Here is a 19122-nt window from a genome sequence, read left to right on the forward strand (position 1 = left end):
CAGTGGTATGATATACTTAAGATACTGAATGAGAAAAATTGCCAGCCAGGAATTCTTTATACAGCAAAGCTGTCCTTCAAAAATGAGGGCGAGTTTAAAATATTCACAGACAAACTCTCTCAACTTCTGTTTAACAAGAGACTGGCCCTATGCGAGCTACTAAATGGAGTCCTGCTAGATGGAAAGAGAAAAACAGAAGAGCCAAGCTTGGAGGAAAGTGTAGAAATAAAATCTAACAGTAAGGGGAAATGAAATAACAGAAAAGGGAACTGAACAAATGTTAACAGATTAAACTCTCCAATCAAAAGACACATATTGGCGGAGGATATAAAAAATATGATCCTTTTATAAAAGACTCACCGCAGACCCAAAGATACAAACAGGCTGAAAGTGAAAGACTGGGGAAAAAGATATCCCACACAACAGGAAAAAACAAAACAAAAAACTAGGTTAGGTATACTAACATCAGACAAAGTAAACCTTAAATGCAAAAATGTTTTAAGTGACAAGAAGGACACAATATATTAATAAAAGGGGCAACTCACCAAGAAGTAACAATCATCAATATCTATGTACCAAACAAGGGGGCCAAAGTATATGAGGCAAACACTGGCAAGACTGAAGGGAATAATAGACATCTTTACAATAACAGCAGATTTCAATATACCACTCTCTCCAATAGACAAAACATCTAGACAGAGAATCAATAAGGAAACAGCTTGAATAATATGATAAATGAACTAGCCCTAACTGACCTGTACCAAACATTGCACTACAAAAGAGCAGACTATATATTCCTCTGAAGTGCTCATGGAACAGTCTCCAGGATAAACCACGTGTTGAGTCACAAAACAGGTCTCAATACATTGAAAAAGGCTGAAACTATACATAGCACTTTTTCTGATCATAATGGAATGAAGCTGGAAATCAGTTACAGCCAGAGAATAGGAAAACTCACAAATATAGAAGTTAAACAACATGCTCTCAATCAGTGGGTCAAAGAAGAAATTGCAAGAGAAATGAGTAAATAGCTTGAGATGAATGAAAAATAAGATAACAATGAAGAAACATGGAATGCAGTGAAGGAAGTGCTGAGAGGAAAATGTATGTTCCTGAACACCTAATTAAATATCAAAGATCCAATGAATACCTAGAGAAATTAGAGAAACAATAACAAAGATTAAAGCAGATATAAATGAAATTAAGGAAAAAAAATAGAACTAATAAACCCAAAAGTTGGTTCATTTAAAAGATCAGTAAAACTGACAAACCCTTACTTAGACTGACGAAAATAAAATGAGAGAGGATACATATAAATAAAATTAGAAACTGGGGTGGGGGGTGGTCATTATCAAGGACCTAAGATAGAAAAAAGATCATGAGGATAATATGATCAAATATATGTCAACAAATTGGACAACTTGATCAAATGGAGAATTTCCCAGAAACACATGGACAACCTATACTGACACTAAAAAAATAAAGAGCTCAACAAACCAAATCACAAATGAGAGATTGAAATCAGTCATCAAAAAATCTCAGAAGCAGGGTAAAGGGTATGTTATCTATGAGTTTTTTCTTTATTTTTTTTCTGGAGTGATACAAATGTTCAAAAAACTTATGAATACACAACTATATGATGATATTCTGAGCCACTGATTGTACACCATGTATGGAATGTCTGTATGATGTTTTATAAAAATAAATTTAAAAAACAAAAAACTCCCAAGAAAAGCCCAGGACCAGATGGTTTCATAGGTGAATTTTACCAATCATTCTAAGAAGAATGAATAGCAATCCTGCCCAAACATCTTCCAGAAAATTGAAAAGGAGAGAACACTACCTAACCCATTCTATGATGCCAACATCACCCTAATACAAAAATGAGATAAAGAAAAGAAAATTATAGACAGATCTCTCTAAAAAGTAACAAAAATCCTCAACAAAATACTTGAAGATCTAATTGAACAGTATATATTGGAATTATATACCCATGATCAAGCGGGTTTTATTCCAGCTATGTAGGGATGGGTAAAGACAAGAAAATCAATTAATGTAATACATCACATTAAATACAAACAGAAGGGGTAAAACTACCTGATCATTTATTTCAATTGATGCAGAAGTCATTTGACAAAATCCAGCTACTTTTCTTCATAAAAATACTTCAAAGATAGTAATAAAAGGAAATTCCCACAACTAACATTATATTCAATGGTGAAAGACTAAAAGCTTTCCTGCTGAGATGGGGATAAGACAAGGATGCCCATGAGCACCACTGTTATTCAGCATTGTAGAAGTTCTAACTCTAGAAATCAGACAAGAAAAAAAAAAAAAGACATCCATACTGGAAAAGAAGAAGTAAAACTTCATCATTTTTAGATAATATGAATCTCTAAAATCTAAAACAAAGCTACTAGGCCTAATAAAGGAGTTCAGCAAAGGGCAGGGTACAAATTTAACATGCAAAAATCAGTAGTGTTTCCATATACTAAGCAATCTGAGGAGGAAATTTAAATATTCCATTTACAATAGCAACTTAAAAGAATAAAGGAACAGAGACTCCAACAATGGAACAGACCCATATTCAGAGAATTACAAAGCACTGCTAAAAAAAATCGAAGAAAACTTAAATAATTGAAAACACATTCCATGTGCATAGCATGGAAGACTAAATATTGTTAAGATGTCAGTTCTTCCAAAATTGATTTAAAGATTAAATGCAATACCAATAAAAATTCTAAAAGCCTACTTTGCAGAAGTAGAAAAGCCAATTATCACATTTATCTAGAAGGGCAACTATGCCCTACATAGTCAAAAACATTGCAAAAAAGAAAAGCGAAGTTGGACTACTCGGGTCCTGACTTTAAAGCATATACAAAGCTACAGTAATAAAAATAGCAATGTATTGGCATGAAGATAGACATAAGACCAATGGAACCAAATTGAGGGTTCCTGTGGTCAATAAATTTTTGACAAGGCTCCCAAATCCACCCAACTGGGAGAGAGGAGTCTCTTCAAAAAAGAAATGGTGTGGGGAGAACTGATAGCTTTATGAAAAATAGTAAAAGAGGACCCTTATCACAGCTTATACAAGTATTAACACAAAATGGATTAAAGACCTAAATATAAAAGCCAGAACCATAAAACTACTAGAAGAAAACACAGGGAAGTATCTTCACCATCTCATGATAGGATATAAGGTTTCTTATCTATTTTTTCTTTCGTTGCTTGTGCTTAAGATTTAAGAGCTAATAAACCTTACCTCCTAACGACAAGGAATGAAAGAAAAAAATAGATAAATGGGACTTCCTCAAAACTGGACACATTTTTGCTTCAAGGGACTTTGCCAAGAAGTTGAAAAGACAGCCTACTTCATGGGAGGAAATATTTGAAAACCACGTATCAGATATTTTTATCCTACATAGGTACAGAGATCCTACAACTCAAAGAGACAAGCAACCCAATTTAAAAAACGCAAAAGACACAGACATATTCTCCAAGAAGATGTACAAACTACTAAAGATCATATGTAAAGATATTCAACATCACTAGCTATTAGGGCAATGCAAATTAAAACTACAAGATATCATTTCACACCTACTAGAATGGCCACTATTATAAAAACAAAACTGCAAGTGTTGGAGAAGATGTGGAGAAACAGGAACAGTTATTCACAGCTTTTGGGAATACAGAATGGTGAAGCTGTGGAAGACATTTTGGCAATTCCTCAGGAAGCTAGATCTACCATAAAATCCAACAGTCCTACTACTAATATAGACTTGAGAACTGAAAGCAGGGACGCAAACAGATTTTGCACATGATATTCACAGCACTATTAATTCCAACTGCTCAAAGATGTAAACAATGCAGGTATCCATCAACCTAAGAATGAATATAACAAAATGTTATATACATATTATACAGTTGTAAGAAGAAATGAAGTCATTACACGTGACTACATGGATGGACCTTGAGGACATTATGTTGAATAAAATAAGCTAGACACAAAAGGACAAACATATGTTCTCACTAATATGAACTAAATATAACTAGCAAACTCATGCTGTTAATATCTAGAACACTGGTCACAGAAAATAGAATGGGGAGTTGACGCTTAATTTGTGTATATGTAAGAAGGTAGTTGGAAATGGATGGGTATGAGGGGAGCACATTAAAGTACACGTCAGTAACAGCGATGAACTATGGTGCGATTGTGGTTGAAAGGCAAAGTTAAGGTTTGTGCGTGTCTAGTGACACGCACAAACCTTAAAGTGAAAGGATGAAATATGGGATGGTATAACATAGCAAACCCTCTTCAGGGTGAAATGTTTTAGAATTGATTGCGGTGATGAGTGCATAACTTTAAATATACAGAAGATACTGATTGCACAGTTTAGACAGATTGTATGTATATTAATTTATCTCAATAAAACTGTTTAAAAAAACAATTGTAGAAAATGGTAATCAATGTTCACGGCCTTCCATAGGTGGCAGGATTTAGGTAAGACAAAAGGAAGACATTTTAAACAAGGGTAAAACATAGAAGGGCTCACCAAGAGAGGAGTAGAATCTCCTTTGGCATTTTAATACAAGAGACATTAGAAACAGAACCTACTGGTGGGACAATTATACAAAGATGAATATTAACAGATTTATCACATTCCTGTTTTCAACAGTGAAAAACATGAAAAAAAAAAATCCAAATGTCCACCAAAAGGGGACTGGTTTAAAAGGTTACCATGTTCAATGGAACTGCGTGAGGCATTTACAAAGATAGAGGTACAGATTTTACACAGAAATCTGTTTCCTAGTTCCTGTTGGGTGAAAAAAATCAAATGTATCCATATAAAATTATATATTTTACATACATACAAACACATATCTATGTAGGCACAAGAGAGTACCTAGAACATGTAATGTTAACAGTAATTATCTCTGGAAGAATTTCTAATCATTACTTAAAATCCACAAATAATGTCTGGGTGATGATTTATTTCTACTATAGAATTAAACCCAAGATATAGATAAAATATTTAGAGTCAATTTTAGATTTTCAGTTACTCGGGAAGTTCTTAGTTTTAGTTGGCACCATGTAGACTAAATAAAGCAACTTAGAACTCTCCTGACATCAATATTTGTAACAAATGAATCTATTATCATATAAATTTATTCCATAAATTTAGTTTATTTCTAAATATTTTTCTTGTTTGGGAACCTTCTATATAACTTAAAAGTTAATCCTCACCCTCTTGCTCTTCCCACCACGTCCTTCTTTTCAAGCCAGTTCTGGCCTTCTTTGTATAAGCCTCTATCATCAACTTCATTATTATCTCCTTTAGTTAGAAATTTGATGTCTCCGTTATCTCTGAAAAGCAAAATAATGTACTCTCAAAAATTATTTTCAATACAGCATCATTAAAAAATACTCATTTACCCATAACATTAACCATCCATGAACAGTCAAAGATAATTTGTTACTCCTTTGGTCTAAGGTGATGGTTTAGTGATAACCATTCAACTGAAGCACAAATCTAACATCAATTTTGTACGCTTAAATTTCTAAAATACTAAAGAGCATCAGTAAGGCAGTGATTCTGCTTCCTGCACAGCACATGATAAAGAAGTACTTCTTACCTCATGCTGTCTTGGAATGAAAAAGAAGCCAGTACCTAACTTACTTTTCAAACTGAAGACAAAAGCCTTAATAGCATTCATCAATGAACAGAATCATGTGACTCAACCACTGTGTAGTTCTTTGAAGTCCAAATTATTATACACAGAAATGCTGCTGACAGCTAGTTCCAGGTTCATTTTATTCATTTCCCCTTAAATCAGAATAGTCAAAGCTGGTGTGTGAGGCTGGTTTGCAAAATGACCTACTGCACTTGAGTTGTTCTCATTCTTCTTTAGTCCTCAAGGGCCAACGTTGCACTATGGATTACATTCCTCTTCACTCTAGACATGAACTAGTGTGTGGTCCTGGATCACACAGATGTGAGCAAAAGGGAATTCTCAGCTCTCCTTGAACTTAACTTTTCCTGATCTAAGGCAGAATGTGCTGATACATTAGTTCTTTTATCACTGAGCAGACTGATAAAAAATTAAGTTTGTGACGAAACAGGAATTGCATAAAACCAGTGTTAGAGACACATGAGATTAATTTTAAACATTATCAACTGTTGCTCAGTCAGCCTTAACACTAGAAATACTACAGAGGATTTTTTCCAATACGACAAATGAAAAAATGCACTATCATAATAAGATATCAAAAGCCCACAAAGATTTGAAACCATAAAATAGAAGCAAGCTGATTTGTAGTCATAGTTATAAAGGAAATCAAGGGATAAAAATCCTTGGAGTATCTCACAGTTTGTTCAAGTAACAACCATTTCTTCAGCCATGAGGAATATTTCATCTTTAGTAATTCTTTTTAAATCAAGGATAAGTACAGTCACATCATGACTATGCATGTTTCCTCAAAAGCAAGTTCACAAGTAGACATCAAGTGTCCATTAGGTACAATATCAGCGTATTAACACAAACTGGAAGATCCTTCTGATGTTCAGAATGAAATGAAGTAAGTGCTTTAAGGATCAAATTCTCAGAGGAACCTAACCTGGAAACAGTAAATGGAATGGGAATCTAATACTGGAAATACAGACATATTCATACCACACACACACAGTGATAAATGCTCTGTTAATTTGAAAACACATATACCTAAATTTAATTTCATAACTTATGTAGGTAAAAATGCTGCACTATGCTGCATATAGGTGAATAAGTACATAAAATGACATTTTCAACAAATCATGAAAGTATTTTCACGGAAACTTAATATATTTGAGCTAGAAGTAAATATTTCTGATTTCAAGAAAAATCTTATCAGTGGCACATAAGGGTTAAGCCTGTCTGTTGGGGGTGGGGTGGGGATTAATACAGGATATGCAATGACTAAATCATGGGATAAGTTAGGAAAAGGAATTTTTATCTCCCCTCCCCTCCACCCAGGGCTAATAATACTGCTGAGAATGCCACTGTATCTAAAGTGACACAGATAAACTGCACTTCAGAAAATAATTTGCACATCAAAATAATCCTCAATTACAGTGGGGTATGACTTTTCTTTAAGTCTCTTTCAAATAATACTATTACATTCCACCTTACATTTGTGCAGCAATTTATACTTTTAAAGTATAAGTATAGATAAAGTATCAGTTCATTTGATTCTCATATTAAACCTTGAGTTATTGTGAAGAAAGTATTATCACTCCTGTTTTACACCTTGAATTAGTGGATGGCCCCAAATCACCCAATTAGTAAACGGGAAAATGCGGAGCATAATCCCACGATTTCTCTACTTTCTAAATAACAAAAATTTTGTCTATCAAAAATTTACAAAACAAAACTAAAAAGAAGTAAAAAGCCTCTTTACTTTTCATGAACTTTGATTACTCTGTGAACTATGGGAATGTCTCGTCCTTCAACTTTAAAAACAACTATTTCACCAGCTCTAATGGGATCTTCCAGGAAATTCGTTAAGAACAGAAGGTCTCCCCGATGGAAAGCTGGCTCCATACTGCCACTAGAAAGAGACACAAAATAAACATCAGGACCACCTGCATTCAAAAGATGAACATTTCAATTCATAAAAATACAGTAAGAATAGACCAGCCAGAGGCTATAGTTGAATCATTAGTTAAGTACATCATATAAGCTATAAAATGAGCCAGAGTAGTGTCCTTCTGGCCACTCAAGGTGATACATGAGGATGGGAATGATTTAAATAGAAAACAGCACTAGCTCACCCCTCTACAGTTTGTATTAGCTAGAAAAAGTACCAAGAAGAATGTGGACTCTCTGAAGTAAAAGCTGTCAATTTTTAAGGGGAAAAAAAAATCATGCATCTATAAGTAGTACATTACCATTTTCATTCAGAAGTGTGGGTTCTTTTCAAAATTTATTTAAAATATTGTTTTAAAAAATCTTCCGCCAATACTGTCTATATTTTAGAACTTCACCTACTCTTTGAGACCAAGGGCAGAAACATTTATTTTGTCCAGAACCTAAATTTTCTTTAGCATGTAATCTACCTCAACCTATCTGGTAGATCATTTGAACAAACGAAACACAGGAAGCCCAGAAATAAGAATGAAGGCCTTTAATCTTATATAGCTATATCCTAGCCTATATTAAGTAGATAATCAAAAAACTATTGGCAAAGTCCCTTCAGAAATGGGAGGGAAAATATGGAACTATTAAACTTTACCACGGGGATAATCTCTGATACTGTGTCAAACATTAGGTTACCCCCAGATCAATAGGCCAAACCCTTGATCGTGAGGCTTGCTCTTCTGAAGCCCATCCCCAGGAGACTCCCAGAACATGGTGTGAGTGCCAGTGAATTAGAGGTCCCCTTCAGCTCTATGTGGAAGCTATGCTATTTGAATTTATGAAATGTATACTTAGAAGGGTGCTCCTTGGCCAGGCACACAAGGGTAGCCTGCCTGAGTCTAGACCATGGCAGCATCACCATGACATGGCAGTGGGGCCCAGTGGAGAAAAAAAGGTGCTGGCCTGGATTCCTACAGTGGTTTACTTGTGACTGAGGAAGTGACTGCTCCAGCCTACCACTCTATCTGTAAGAGAGAGTTCTCCTATTTTTATGAACAGTAAGATTCAATGATCTGTAATAGAGGATGGTGATGATAGTACAACTCTGAGAATGTTAATTAACACCACTGAGTTGTATAACTGAAAGTGGCAAAAGTGGGAAACGTTATGTTGCATATATGTTACCAAAATAAAAATAATTTTAAAAAGGTTCAATTATGCAAAATACATTAGACAGAGAGCATCTAGAAGTACCTAATATCTCCCAAATATGGAAATGTAATTTCAAATTGACATTTTTTTCCCTGGGATGACTTTATAATTTCATGAAATCACTTAAGGTAATTACCTTGTATTAAACAAACATGCTGTACTTTTACAGTTTAACAGTCCTGAGAAGAAAGTAGCTATCTCCAACAATATTGCTAAAGAAGCTTGAAAAAATTATAGCCACCACACTAGCCATGGAGTATACATACATTCCCTGCATATTTTGTACAAGGAAAACCAAGTAATATTTTCAAATTAGTTATGTTTAAATAACAATTTGTGCACAAATGGTGCATTATTAGCAAATTATTATATAAGTAAACTGTTCTTTTCAATGGATTAAAATGTCATTTAAAAAAATTGGAGTGAACATAGTGCCCAATTCCTGGAGCACCAGTGTCAACATGGTTAATGCTCCAAAACATCTACTAAAAAAGATAAGATACTTTATGGCAAGTCAGAAAGAAATGAAAAAATTCACAAACATATCAATAAAAAATACTTGAATCTTTTACCAGTTAAAATTCTGATTCTTGGTTGTCACAGAGGCTTTTCACTCAAGGCAATACTGCCTCTCATCTCTGCAGCAGTGGCTGAGGCCATCGGAGGCCTGCCCCGGAGACTCACCTCAGCACCACCACGATTGGGCTCTCGCTGCCTGTCAGGACGATCAAGCCTTTCCATATCATGAGGGCAGAAGACACAATCATGGCAAAGTTTAAAACCTGGTAATAGAGCTAGAACAGAAAGGCCAATGAAACATGAAAACCAATGGCAGAATTTGTACAAATCCTAAATTGGAAATATGCCTATTTTTAAGAATGGTGTTTTTAAGACATTAAACTAATTCACACAAAGTACAAAATAAGGGAGTATTTAAATTTTTGCCCAAATACTGTCTATCCTTAAGTAGGAGGAAAAAACCTCAATAAGGGTCTACTCACCACTCAAAACCTACTTACCACCTTACACTCGAAAGGGTTCCATAACTCATGTTCTATCACTAGACCCTTGCACTGCAGACTACAATCACTGACTACAGTTCAGTAGCATGCACAGGTCTAACCCTAAGTCTGCCACACATGATGGGATTCACCTAAAATACCTGTTAACCCCATGGTCAAGGATAGTCTCAAATGGAAGCTGCTGGGTATTAGAGTACTTAGCAATGAGGCCACTCTGCATCTTAAAATTACATTTTATGAGTGAAAATAAACTTACATATATGGAATGTTCCATAAATGTAAAAAGATGAATAACAAATATTTGATTAGGAACACGAGCAGAAGGGTCACTCAAATCAAAATATAGTCACCACTGCTATGTTAGCTGTGACAAAGAGGTGAGCCAACTTTGCTCCACCTCAAGCCCTAAGTCAAGTCCCACATGGCTTGCCTTCACTGCCTCCCTGTACTTCACATCTGAAGCGCCAGGTCCTTCACAGCTGAAAGCTACTTGCTACACCTACTAAACCCTGGTGACTAAGGGACAAAGCATCACTTGCTCACATCACAAGCACCCAGTCAGTCTGGACCTGAATCATTAGGCCCAGAGGCCCACCATTCTACAAGAGGCTACAGGGACTGAAGCCACTACACTGAGTACCAGTGAAAATATATCCCCAGAGGGAACTTCTGGGAAAATGGTGGAGGGAGGGAGTCACAGAACTCTCTCCTCCTCCAAAAGCAGCACCTAGACAGACTGAAACTGTCCAAATAACTTTGTGACTAGGGGAGACTAGGGGAGTTCTATGCAGCATCCAGGGAAGTGCAAGACAAAAAGAGTGAGAATTGTATGAAGATATGGAATTCCAGCTGTTGTTCCTGGCATCCCATATCCCCACCCTCAAGTCAAGGAGCTCTGAGTGGTTTGATCCCTGCCTGGTGGGCTGCAGCAGTCTGGGACAACCCCAGGAATCCTCAGTCCTAAGTACAGAGGAGGACATGGCCCACTACTGATCCAGCTGTTGGCCAGGAAATTTAAACTGCCAGATCTTGCTATTCAAGCCTGTCCCACTCGGGTGCTATCGTGTCACTGTTTCAATGGCACCAGATGCTGAACTGGCAAAAGGCTAAAAAACAGACTGCCTTCCTATGGCTGATGGAAATAGTTTGCCAAAGAGTACCAGTTGCTGGGAAGACTAGGAAAGCACATCTTTGGGAAGGTGAAAAGGCTTTTCAGATTCTCTGCTAATCCTCACCCCAGGGCCCTCTGAACCGCGTACCTGGCCATGTTTTTGGATGGGAAATAATTATGAACCAAGTGTCAAAAAAGAGACAACAGGGCAGGCCATGGTGGCTCAGCAGGCAGAGCTCTCATCTGCCATGCCAGAGACCTGGGTTCATTTCCCAGTACCTGCCCATGCAAAAGAAAAAAAAAAAAAAAAAAGAGACCACAAACCCAATCAACAACAAAATCATGGACTAGAATGAGAGACTGACCTGCAGGATGTCATCAGATAATCAGAGGCCCAGGTATCAGCAAAAAGTTACAAGCCATACTAAGAAAAAGGAAGATAGAGCCAAGTCAAAGAAATCAATTAAAAAGTCAGAGTAGACAGAGAATCTGGAATAACTAATCAAAGAGGTTCAAACAAATCTAAGTCAATTCAAGGAGATGAAGGAAAATAAAGCTAAAAAGATGAAAGATATCAATAAGAAACTGGGTGAGCATAATGAACAATTTGAAGGCATGCAAAGAAAAATAAAAGAACGTATGGGAATGAGAAGCACAACAGAAGAGTTAAAAAAAAAAAATACAGCAAACTCCAAGAGAGGGCATCCAACACGTTCACAGACAAAAGAACAGATAAGGAAATAAATGGAAAAATGTGAGCAAGGTCTCAAGAAACTGAACAACAGCAGTAAACAAAGAAATACATGCATCATGGGTGCCCAGTAGGAGAAGAGAGAGGGAAAAGGGCAGAAAGAATATTTCAGGAAACAATGGATGCAACTGCCCCTTCTCTTATGAAAGAAGTCAGTATATAGGTCCAAGAAGTGCAAAATATTCCAAACGTTAACTCCAAATAGGCCAATTCCAAGACACTAAACAGACTGCCAAATGACAAAGACAAAGAATTCTGGAAGCCACAAGAAAAAAGTGATTCATCATGTACAAAGGAAGTACAATAAAACTAAATGTGGATTTCTCATTAGAAACCATAGAGGTGAGAAGGCAGTCGTATAATGTATTTATTTACTGAAAGAGAAAAATTGCCATCCAAGAACTCTTTATCCAGCAAAACTGCCCTTCAAAAGTGCATGTGGGGAGCCAGCAAGGGTGGCTCAGTGGCAGACTTCTTAGGTCTGCTGAGCTGGAGACCTGGGTGCGATTCCCAGAGCCTGCCCATGACAGGGAAAAAAAAAAAGTGTGACCCTTTTCAATTTGAAGAAGTTAGAATGGTCAGTGCCCAAATATCCCTGAAGAACGAGAGAATGATCAAATGAGTGGGAGGAACTGTAACAGAGAAGTTAGGATTTAACAAATGTTTACCAATACTAAATCATTACATGGATATTTCTTTTTTAGTTTCTAGTGTATTAGAACAGTCAGAAGTAAATTCCTGAGACTGTGGAGATGTAAGCCATACTATACTTTGACAAATGCTCTATAACAACTTGTTAATCTGAACTTTGAAATTAATCACTTTTTTCTATATGTGTTATATTCCACAATAATGTTTAAAGGAAAAATGAGAGTGCATTTAAAATATTCACAGATAAACCAAAACTGAGAGAATTCATAACGAGACATATTCTACAATAAATATTAAAGGGACTCCTGAAAGGAAAAGGTAGGTCAGTCAAGTGTGGATGAGAGTGTAGAAATGAAGACTATAAGTAAAGGAAACTAAAAGGATAAAATGTGAGAAAACAATAAGATATGACAAAAGCCATAGGATAAAATGATTGAAGTAAATATTGAATTTACGGTAATAATATTGAATTTTGACAGATAAACATTCCATCAAAGGACACATTGACAGAATGGACAAAAAAAATATGACCCATCTACATGCTATCTAGAAGAGAACCATTTTAGACCCAAATATACAAATAGGCTGAACGTGAAAGGCTCTAAAAAGATATTCTATGCAAACAGCAACCAAAAAAGAGCTGGGGTAGCTATATTAATATCCAACAAAATGGACTTAAAATGCAAAAATTTTAGAAGAGACAAAGGACATTATATATTAATAAAACGGGCAGTTCTCCAAGAATAACAATCCTTAATATTTATGCACCTAGCTAAGGAATCCTAAAATCCATGAGACAAACACTTCCAAAACTGAAGGAAGTAATAGATGTCTCTACAGTAATAGTTGAAGACTTCAATGCACCACTCTCATCAAGATAGAGCATCTAGACAGAGGATCAGTAAGGAAACAGAGAACTTGAATAATATGATAAACAGACCCAATCGACACATACAGAATACTGTACATGTTCATCATCATTCTCCAGGACAGACCAAATGTTGGGTCACAAAACAGGTCTCAATAAATTAAAAAAAATTGAAAGGATACAAAGTACTTTCTCTAATCATAATATGATAAATCTGGAAAGCAATTAACAACAGAACTGAAAATTCACAAATACAAAGAGGTTAAACTACATGCTCTGAATCAGCAGGTTAAAGAAGAAATTGCAAAATACCAGTAAATACCTTGAGACAAATGACAATGAGTACACAACATATCAAAACTTATGGAATGCAGCAAAGGCAGTGCTGAGAGGGAAATTTATACCCCCAAAACACCTATATTAAAAGCAAAGAAAGACCTAAAATCAAAGAGCTCAACTGCACACCTATGGAAACTTGGAAAAGAACATCAAACTAATCCCAAAGCAAGCAGAAGGAAAGAAATAAAGATTAGATCATATATAAATGAAATTGAGAACAAAAAGCGAACAACAGACTCAATAAAGGCAGAAGTTGGTTCTTTGAGGAGATCAATAAAATTGACAAACCCTTATAGTCTGATGAAGAAAAAAAGAGAGAGGATACAAAGAAATACAGTCATAAATGAGAGGATCATCATTACTACCAGTCCTATAGAAATAAAGATTATAAGAGGACACAAAGAACTGTATACCAACAAACAGACAATTTAGATGAAATGGACAATTTCTCAGAAACACACAAACCACTTATACTCATTTAAGAAGTAGAAGACCTCAAGATTGAATCAGTCTTCAAAAATTTCCCCAAAAGGAAAAGTCCAGGACGAGGTGGCTTCACAGGTGAATTTTACCAGTCATTCCAAGAATTAATACCAATCCTGCTCAAACTCTTACAGGAACTTGAAAAGGAGAGAGCACTACCTAACTCATTCTATGAAGCCAGTATCACTCTAATACCAAAGCCTGATCAAGATACCATAAGAAATAAAATCTACAGAATAATCTCTCTAATAAATATAGATGTAAAACCCCTCAAGGAAATACTTGGGAATTGAATCCAACAGCACATTAAAAGAATCATACACCATAATCAAGTGAGTTTTATTTCAGATATGCAAAGGTAACAACATAAAAAAATCAGTTAATATACCACATTAATAAATCAAAATAGAAAAAAATGCATGATCATTGTAATCAACAGAGAAAAGGCATTTGACAAAATCCCACATTCTTTATTGATTAAAAATACTTCAAAGGGTAGGAATCAGAGGAAACAACCTTAATAAGACAGAGTATATATGAAAAACTTATAGTTAATATCATATTCAATAGTGAGAGACTGAACTTTTCCCTGTAAGACTGGGAACAAGAGAAGGATTCCCAGTGCCACCACTGTTAATCAATACTGTGCTAGAAGTTCTACCCAGAGCAATCAGGAAAGAAAAAGAAAGAAAAGGCATCCACATTGGAAGGGAAGAAATAAAACTTTCAGTATTTGTAGACAACATGATCCTACATTTTCAAAGTCCAAAAAAAATCTACTACAAAGCTACTAAAGGTAATAAATGAGTTCAACAAAGTGGTAGATCAACATGCAAAAGTGAGAAGACCAACATGCAAAAATCAATAGTGTTTCTATACAGTAGTAATGAGCCATTTGTGGAAGAAATTTTAAAAATTCCATTCAAAAAAGCAATAAAATAAGTATCTAAGAAAGAATACACTTAGCTAAGGATGTAAAAGGTCTATATTCAGAACATTGTAAAACACTGTTAAAAGCAATTCAAAGAAAACCCAAATAAAAGGAAGAATTTTCCATGTTCACAGACTGGAAGGCTAAATGTCATTAAGATGTCAGTTCTACCCAAAATGTTTACAGAGTTGATGCAATCCCAATCAAAATTCCAACATCCCACTTTGCAGAAATGGAAAGCCAATTATCAAATTAACTGGAATAGTAAGGAACCACAAAAACTAAAAACATCTTGAAATTGAAGACTAGGGTTGGAGGACTGATACTTCCTGACTTTAATGTATATTACAAAGCTACAGTGGTCAAAACAACATGACACCAACATAAAGACATACTGATCAATGAAATTGATTAAGAGTTCAGAAATGGACCACTGCATCTATGGTCAACTGGTTTTAGACAAGGCTGCCAAGTCTGCTCAACTGAGACTTAACAATCTGTTCAAAAAATGGTGCAGCAAGCACTCAGGATATCTGTATCCAAAAAAAATGAAAGACAACACCTATCTCACACCTTATACAAGAGTTCACTCATAATGGATCAAACACCTAAATACAAGAGTCAAAACCATAAAACTTACAGTGTAAAATGTCAAAAAAGCATCTTTATGATCTTGTGGTAAGTGGTAATTTTTTTTTACCTTACACCCAAAGCATAAACAACAAGAGGAAAAAATAGATAAATGATACTTCCTCAAAACTCAATACTTTTGTGCTTCTGGGAACTTTGTCAAAAAGTTTAAAAGGTAACCTATTAACGTATGAAACCAGAAGGAAAGCTAGAGGATAAAGGCTGAGATGGTATAACTTAGGAATGCCTAGAGTAGAAAATGATGGTGATTAAACGTACAAATAGAAAATACTATTATTATTATTATTATTATTATTATTATTATTATTATTATTATTATTATTATTTTTGGCATGCGCAGGCACTGGGAATCAAACCCCCATCTCCAGCGTGGCAGGCAAGAACTCTACCTGCTAAGCCACTGTGGCCCGCCCAAAAACCACTTTTAAATGAGGGAGAATAAATAAATGTAAACATTGCAAGGTGCTGAAAAAGGATGGCATACAAGAAAAAGTACAATCAATGCAAGCTAAGGTATATAGTCAACAGTAACACTGTTAATATGTTTCCACTGAATGTGAAAAAGGTACTTTGCCAAAACTAAATGTCAACAGGTAGGTGTCCGGGGCAGGGGTATGGATCCTTTGTGGAAGAAAAGCAAATGTCTTCATATAGATTATGGTGGTGAAGGCATATCTATATACTTAGTTTGGATTATATGATGTGTGAATAAACAGAGAAACAAGTGCTAGAGAAAATGCAGAGAAAGAGATGTAGCTATTCATTGTTGGTAGGGAAACGGAGATGGAAAACTGGAGGTAGTGTGATATTCCAAGGAGGCTGGTGTGGGGGTTGCCATATGATCCCAAAACCCTGCTCAGTATATACTTGGAGGAACTGAGTGTGGGGACATGAATGGACATTATCACACTGGTGTTTGTGGCAGTAATGTCTGTGATTCACAACAGATGGAAGTGGCCTAAAGGTACAATTACTGAGGAATGGAAGGGGGAACTATGGTATATATATATATATACAATGGACTACTGAGTGGCTACAAGAAGGAATGAAGTTGTAAGGCTTGCAACTAGGTGAATGAACCTTAAGGACTATATGTTGAAAGAAATGCCAGAAACAAAAAGACAAATATGATTAAGCCTCACTCATACGGACAAACTATAATATAAAAACTTGGTGAACTAAAGTCGAGAGCATGGGTTATCAGGTTGCAGCCTACTGTAAAGGGTTCTAGATTGTAAGCTCTTACAGTAGTCACATATATTCAGGAGTTGTAACTGTTATTTCTAAATACTGAGATATTAAGCTATTTGTATATAGCATGGTCATCTGCAGAAACTGGATATTATGTGACACCTGAGACTCAGAGTTAGAGCCATGAAACCATGAAAGTCAGTTAGTACCCCATACAAGGACTGTTGAAAAAGGTATCAGACTTCGACTAGAGATATGAAGGAAGTGATCTGGATAGATCTAAGGTGGAGCAGAATACAGGGTAAAGGATGATATCATCCACAATTTAAAACTTCAACATCTGTGAGAGACCAAAATGAAAGATATTTGGTGGAAAATTTATATTATGGTTAGTGCATTACCTTATTTAACTTGTATGTTCAGTTTAGTTAACACCCTAAGTACATGGAATCTTGAGAGGGTGTGAGATTTGTTGGTTCGTCCAGATTAGTGTAATGCCCCAATATATACCAGAGTGATTTGGGCAGTGAATAAAGAAGTATTGCAAAGTTTCCTTGGGGGCTGAAGAGAAAGAAGGAAATATTCAGTTTCCCCACTTGGGGAATTCCTGATATTCTCACATGCAATGGGGACAATGAAATCAAAAGGCTGAGCCCTCGATCTTGGGGTTTGCCCCTATGATACTTATTTCTGTAACAGGAGAAGCTAAGCCTCCTTATAATTATGCCTAAGAGTCACCCCAAGAGAACCTCTTTGGTTGCTCAGATGTGGCCTCTCTCTCTAATCCAGTTCAGCAGTTGAACTCACTTCCCTTTACCCCATGTGGTGCATGACTCCCAGAGGTGTAAATCTCCCTGGAAAAATGGGAAAGAATTCTTGGGAAGAGCCGAATCATGGCATCATGGGATTGAAAAAGCCTTGTTGACTAAAAGGGGTAAGAGAGAAATGAGACAGTTTCAGTGGCTGTGAATTTCAACAAGAGTCAAGAGGTTATCCTGGAAGTTATTCTTATGCATTATATAGATATCCCTTTTTAGTTTGTGGTATATTGGAGTGTCTGAAGGGAAGAAGTACCTGAAACTGTTGTGCTGTATTCCAGTAGCCTTGATTCTTGAAGACGACTGCATAAAGATATAACTTGTATAAAAATATAACTTTTATTGTATTACTGTGTGATTGTGAAAATCTTGTGTCTGATGCTTTTATCCAGGGTATGGACAGATGAGTAAAAAAATATGGATAGAAAATAAATAATAAGGAGTAAAATAAATTGGGTAGGTGGAAATACTAGTGGTCAATGGGAGGAAAGAGTAAAAGATAGGGGATATATGAGTTTTTTTCTGTTTTCTTTTTCTGGAGTGATGCAGATGTTCTAAAAAATGGTAATGAATACACAACTATGTGATGATATTGTAAGCCATTGATTGTACACCATTATCGGAACATATGTGTGGGGATATGTCAACAAAAATATATTTTTTAAAAAGGCAGCCTGTTCAATGGGAGAAAATATTTGGAAACCACATATCACACATGGGTTTAATATCCAGAATATAAAAAGACAATCCTACTTAAAAATGGGCAAAAGATATGAATAGACACTTTTCCAGAGAAGAAATACAAATGGATACAAATCACATAAAAAGATGCTCAACTTCACTAGATATTAGGTAAATGCAAATCAAGGCCACAATGAGATATCATTTCACACCTACTAGAATGGCCACTTTTAAACAGAAAACTACAAGTGCTGGAGAGGATGTAGAGAAATAATAACACTTATTCACTGCTGGTGGGAATGTAAAATGGTACAGCCACTCCAGAAGACTGGCAGTTCCTCAGGAAGCTAAGTTTAGAACTACCATATATGATCCAGCATTCCTGCTACTAGATAGGTATGTACTCAGAAGAACTGAAGGCAAGGACCCAAAGAGACATTTGCACACTGATGCTCAGAGTAACATTATTCATGATTATCAAAAGATGGAAACAAGGTGTCCATCAATTGATGAGTGAATAAATAAACGGCGGTATATACATATGATGGAATATTATGCAATTTTTGATGCATATGACAACTTGGATGAGCCTGAAGGATATTGAATGAAATAAACCAAACACAAAAGGACAAATATGTTATGATCTCAGTTATACAAACTAAATATATAATGAGCAAACTCATGCAGTTAATATCTAGAACATAGGTTACGAGGAGATAGAATGAAGACAAAATGGGGATTTACTGCTTAATTTGTGCAGAATTTTTAAATAAGGTTGACTGTAAATATTTGGAAG

At 35.7% G+C, this 19122-nt stretch overlaps 1 protein-coding gene across 1 annotated transcript in view; it reads right to left on the reverse strand.

Annotated features, from left to right (window-relative positions):
- The window catches only part of SEC11C (SEC11 homolog C, signal peptidase complex subunit), a 31494-nt gene that overhangs the window by 2875 nt on the left and 9497 nt on the right, over window positions 1-19122 (reverse strand). Inside the window, exons 2-4 of the mRNA XM_077135330.1 lie at window positions 9514-9623; window positions 7439-7588; window positions 5249-5368 (exon numbers count right to left, since the gene is read on the reverse strand). Of these exons, the coding sequence (XP_076991445.1) occupies window positions 5249-5368; window positions 7439-7588; window positions 9514-9623 (380 nt within the window). The remainder of the gene's footprint in view (window positions 1-5248; window positions 5369-7438; window positions 7589-9513; window positions 9624-19122) is intronic.

The sequence above is a fragment of the Tamandua tetradactyla genome, chromosome 18 (assembly GCF_023851605.1).
Source record: "Tamandua tetradactyla isolate mTamTet1 chromosome 18, mTamTet1.pri, whole genome shotgun sequence".
NCBI lineage: Eukaryota > Metazoa > Chordata > Mammalia > Pilosa > Myrmecophagidae > Tamandua > Tamandua tetradactyla.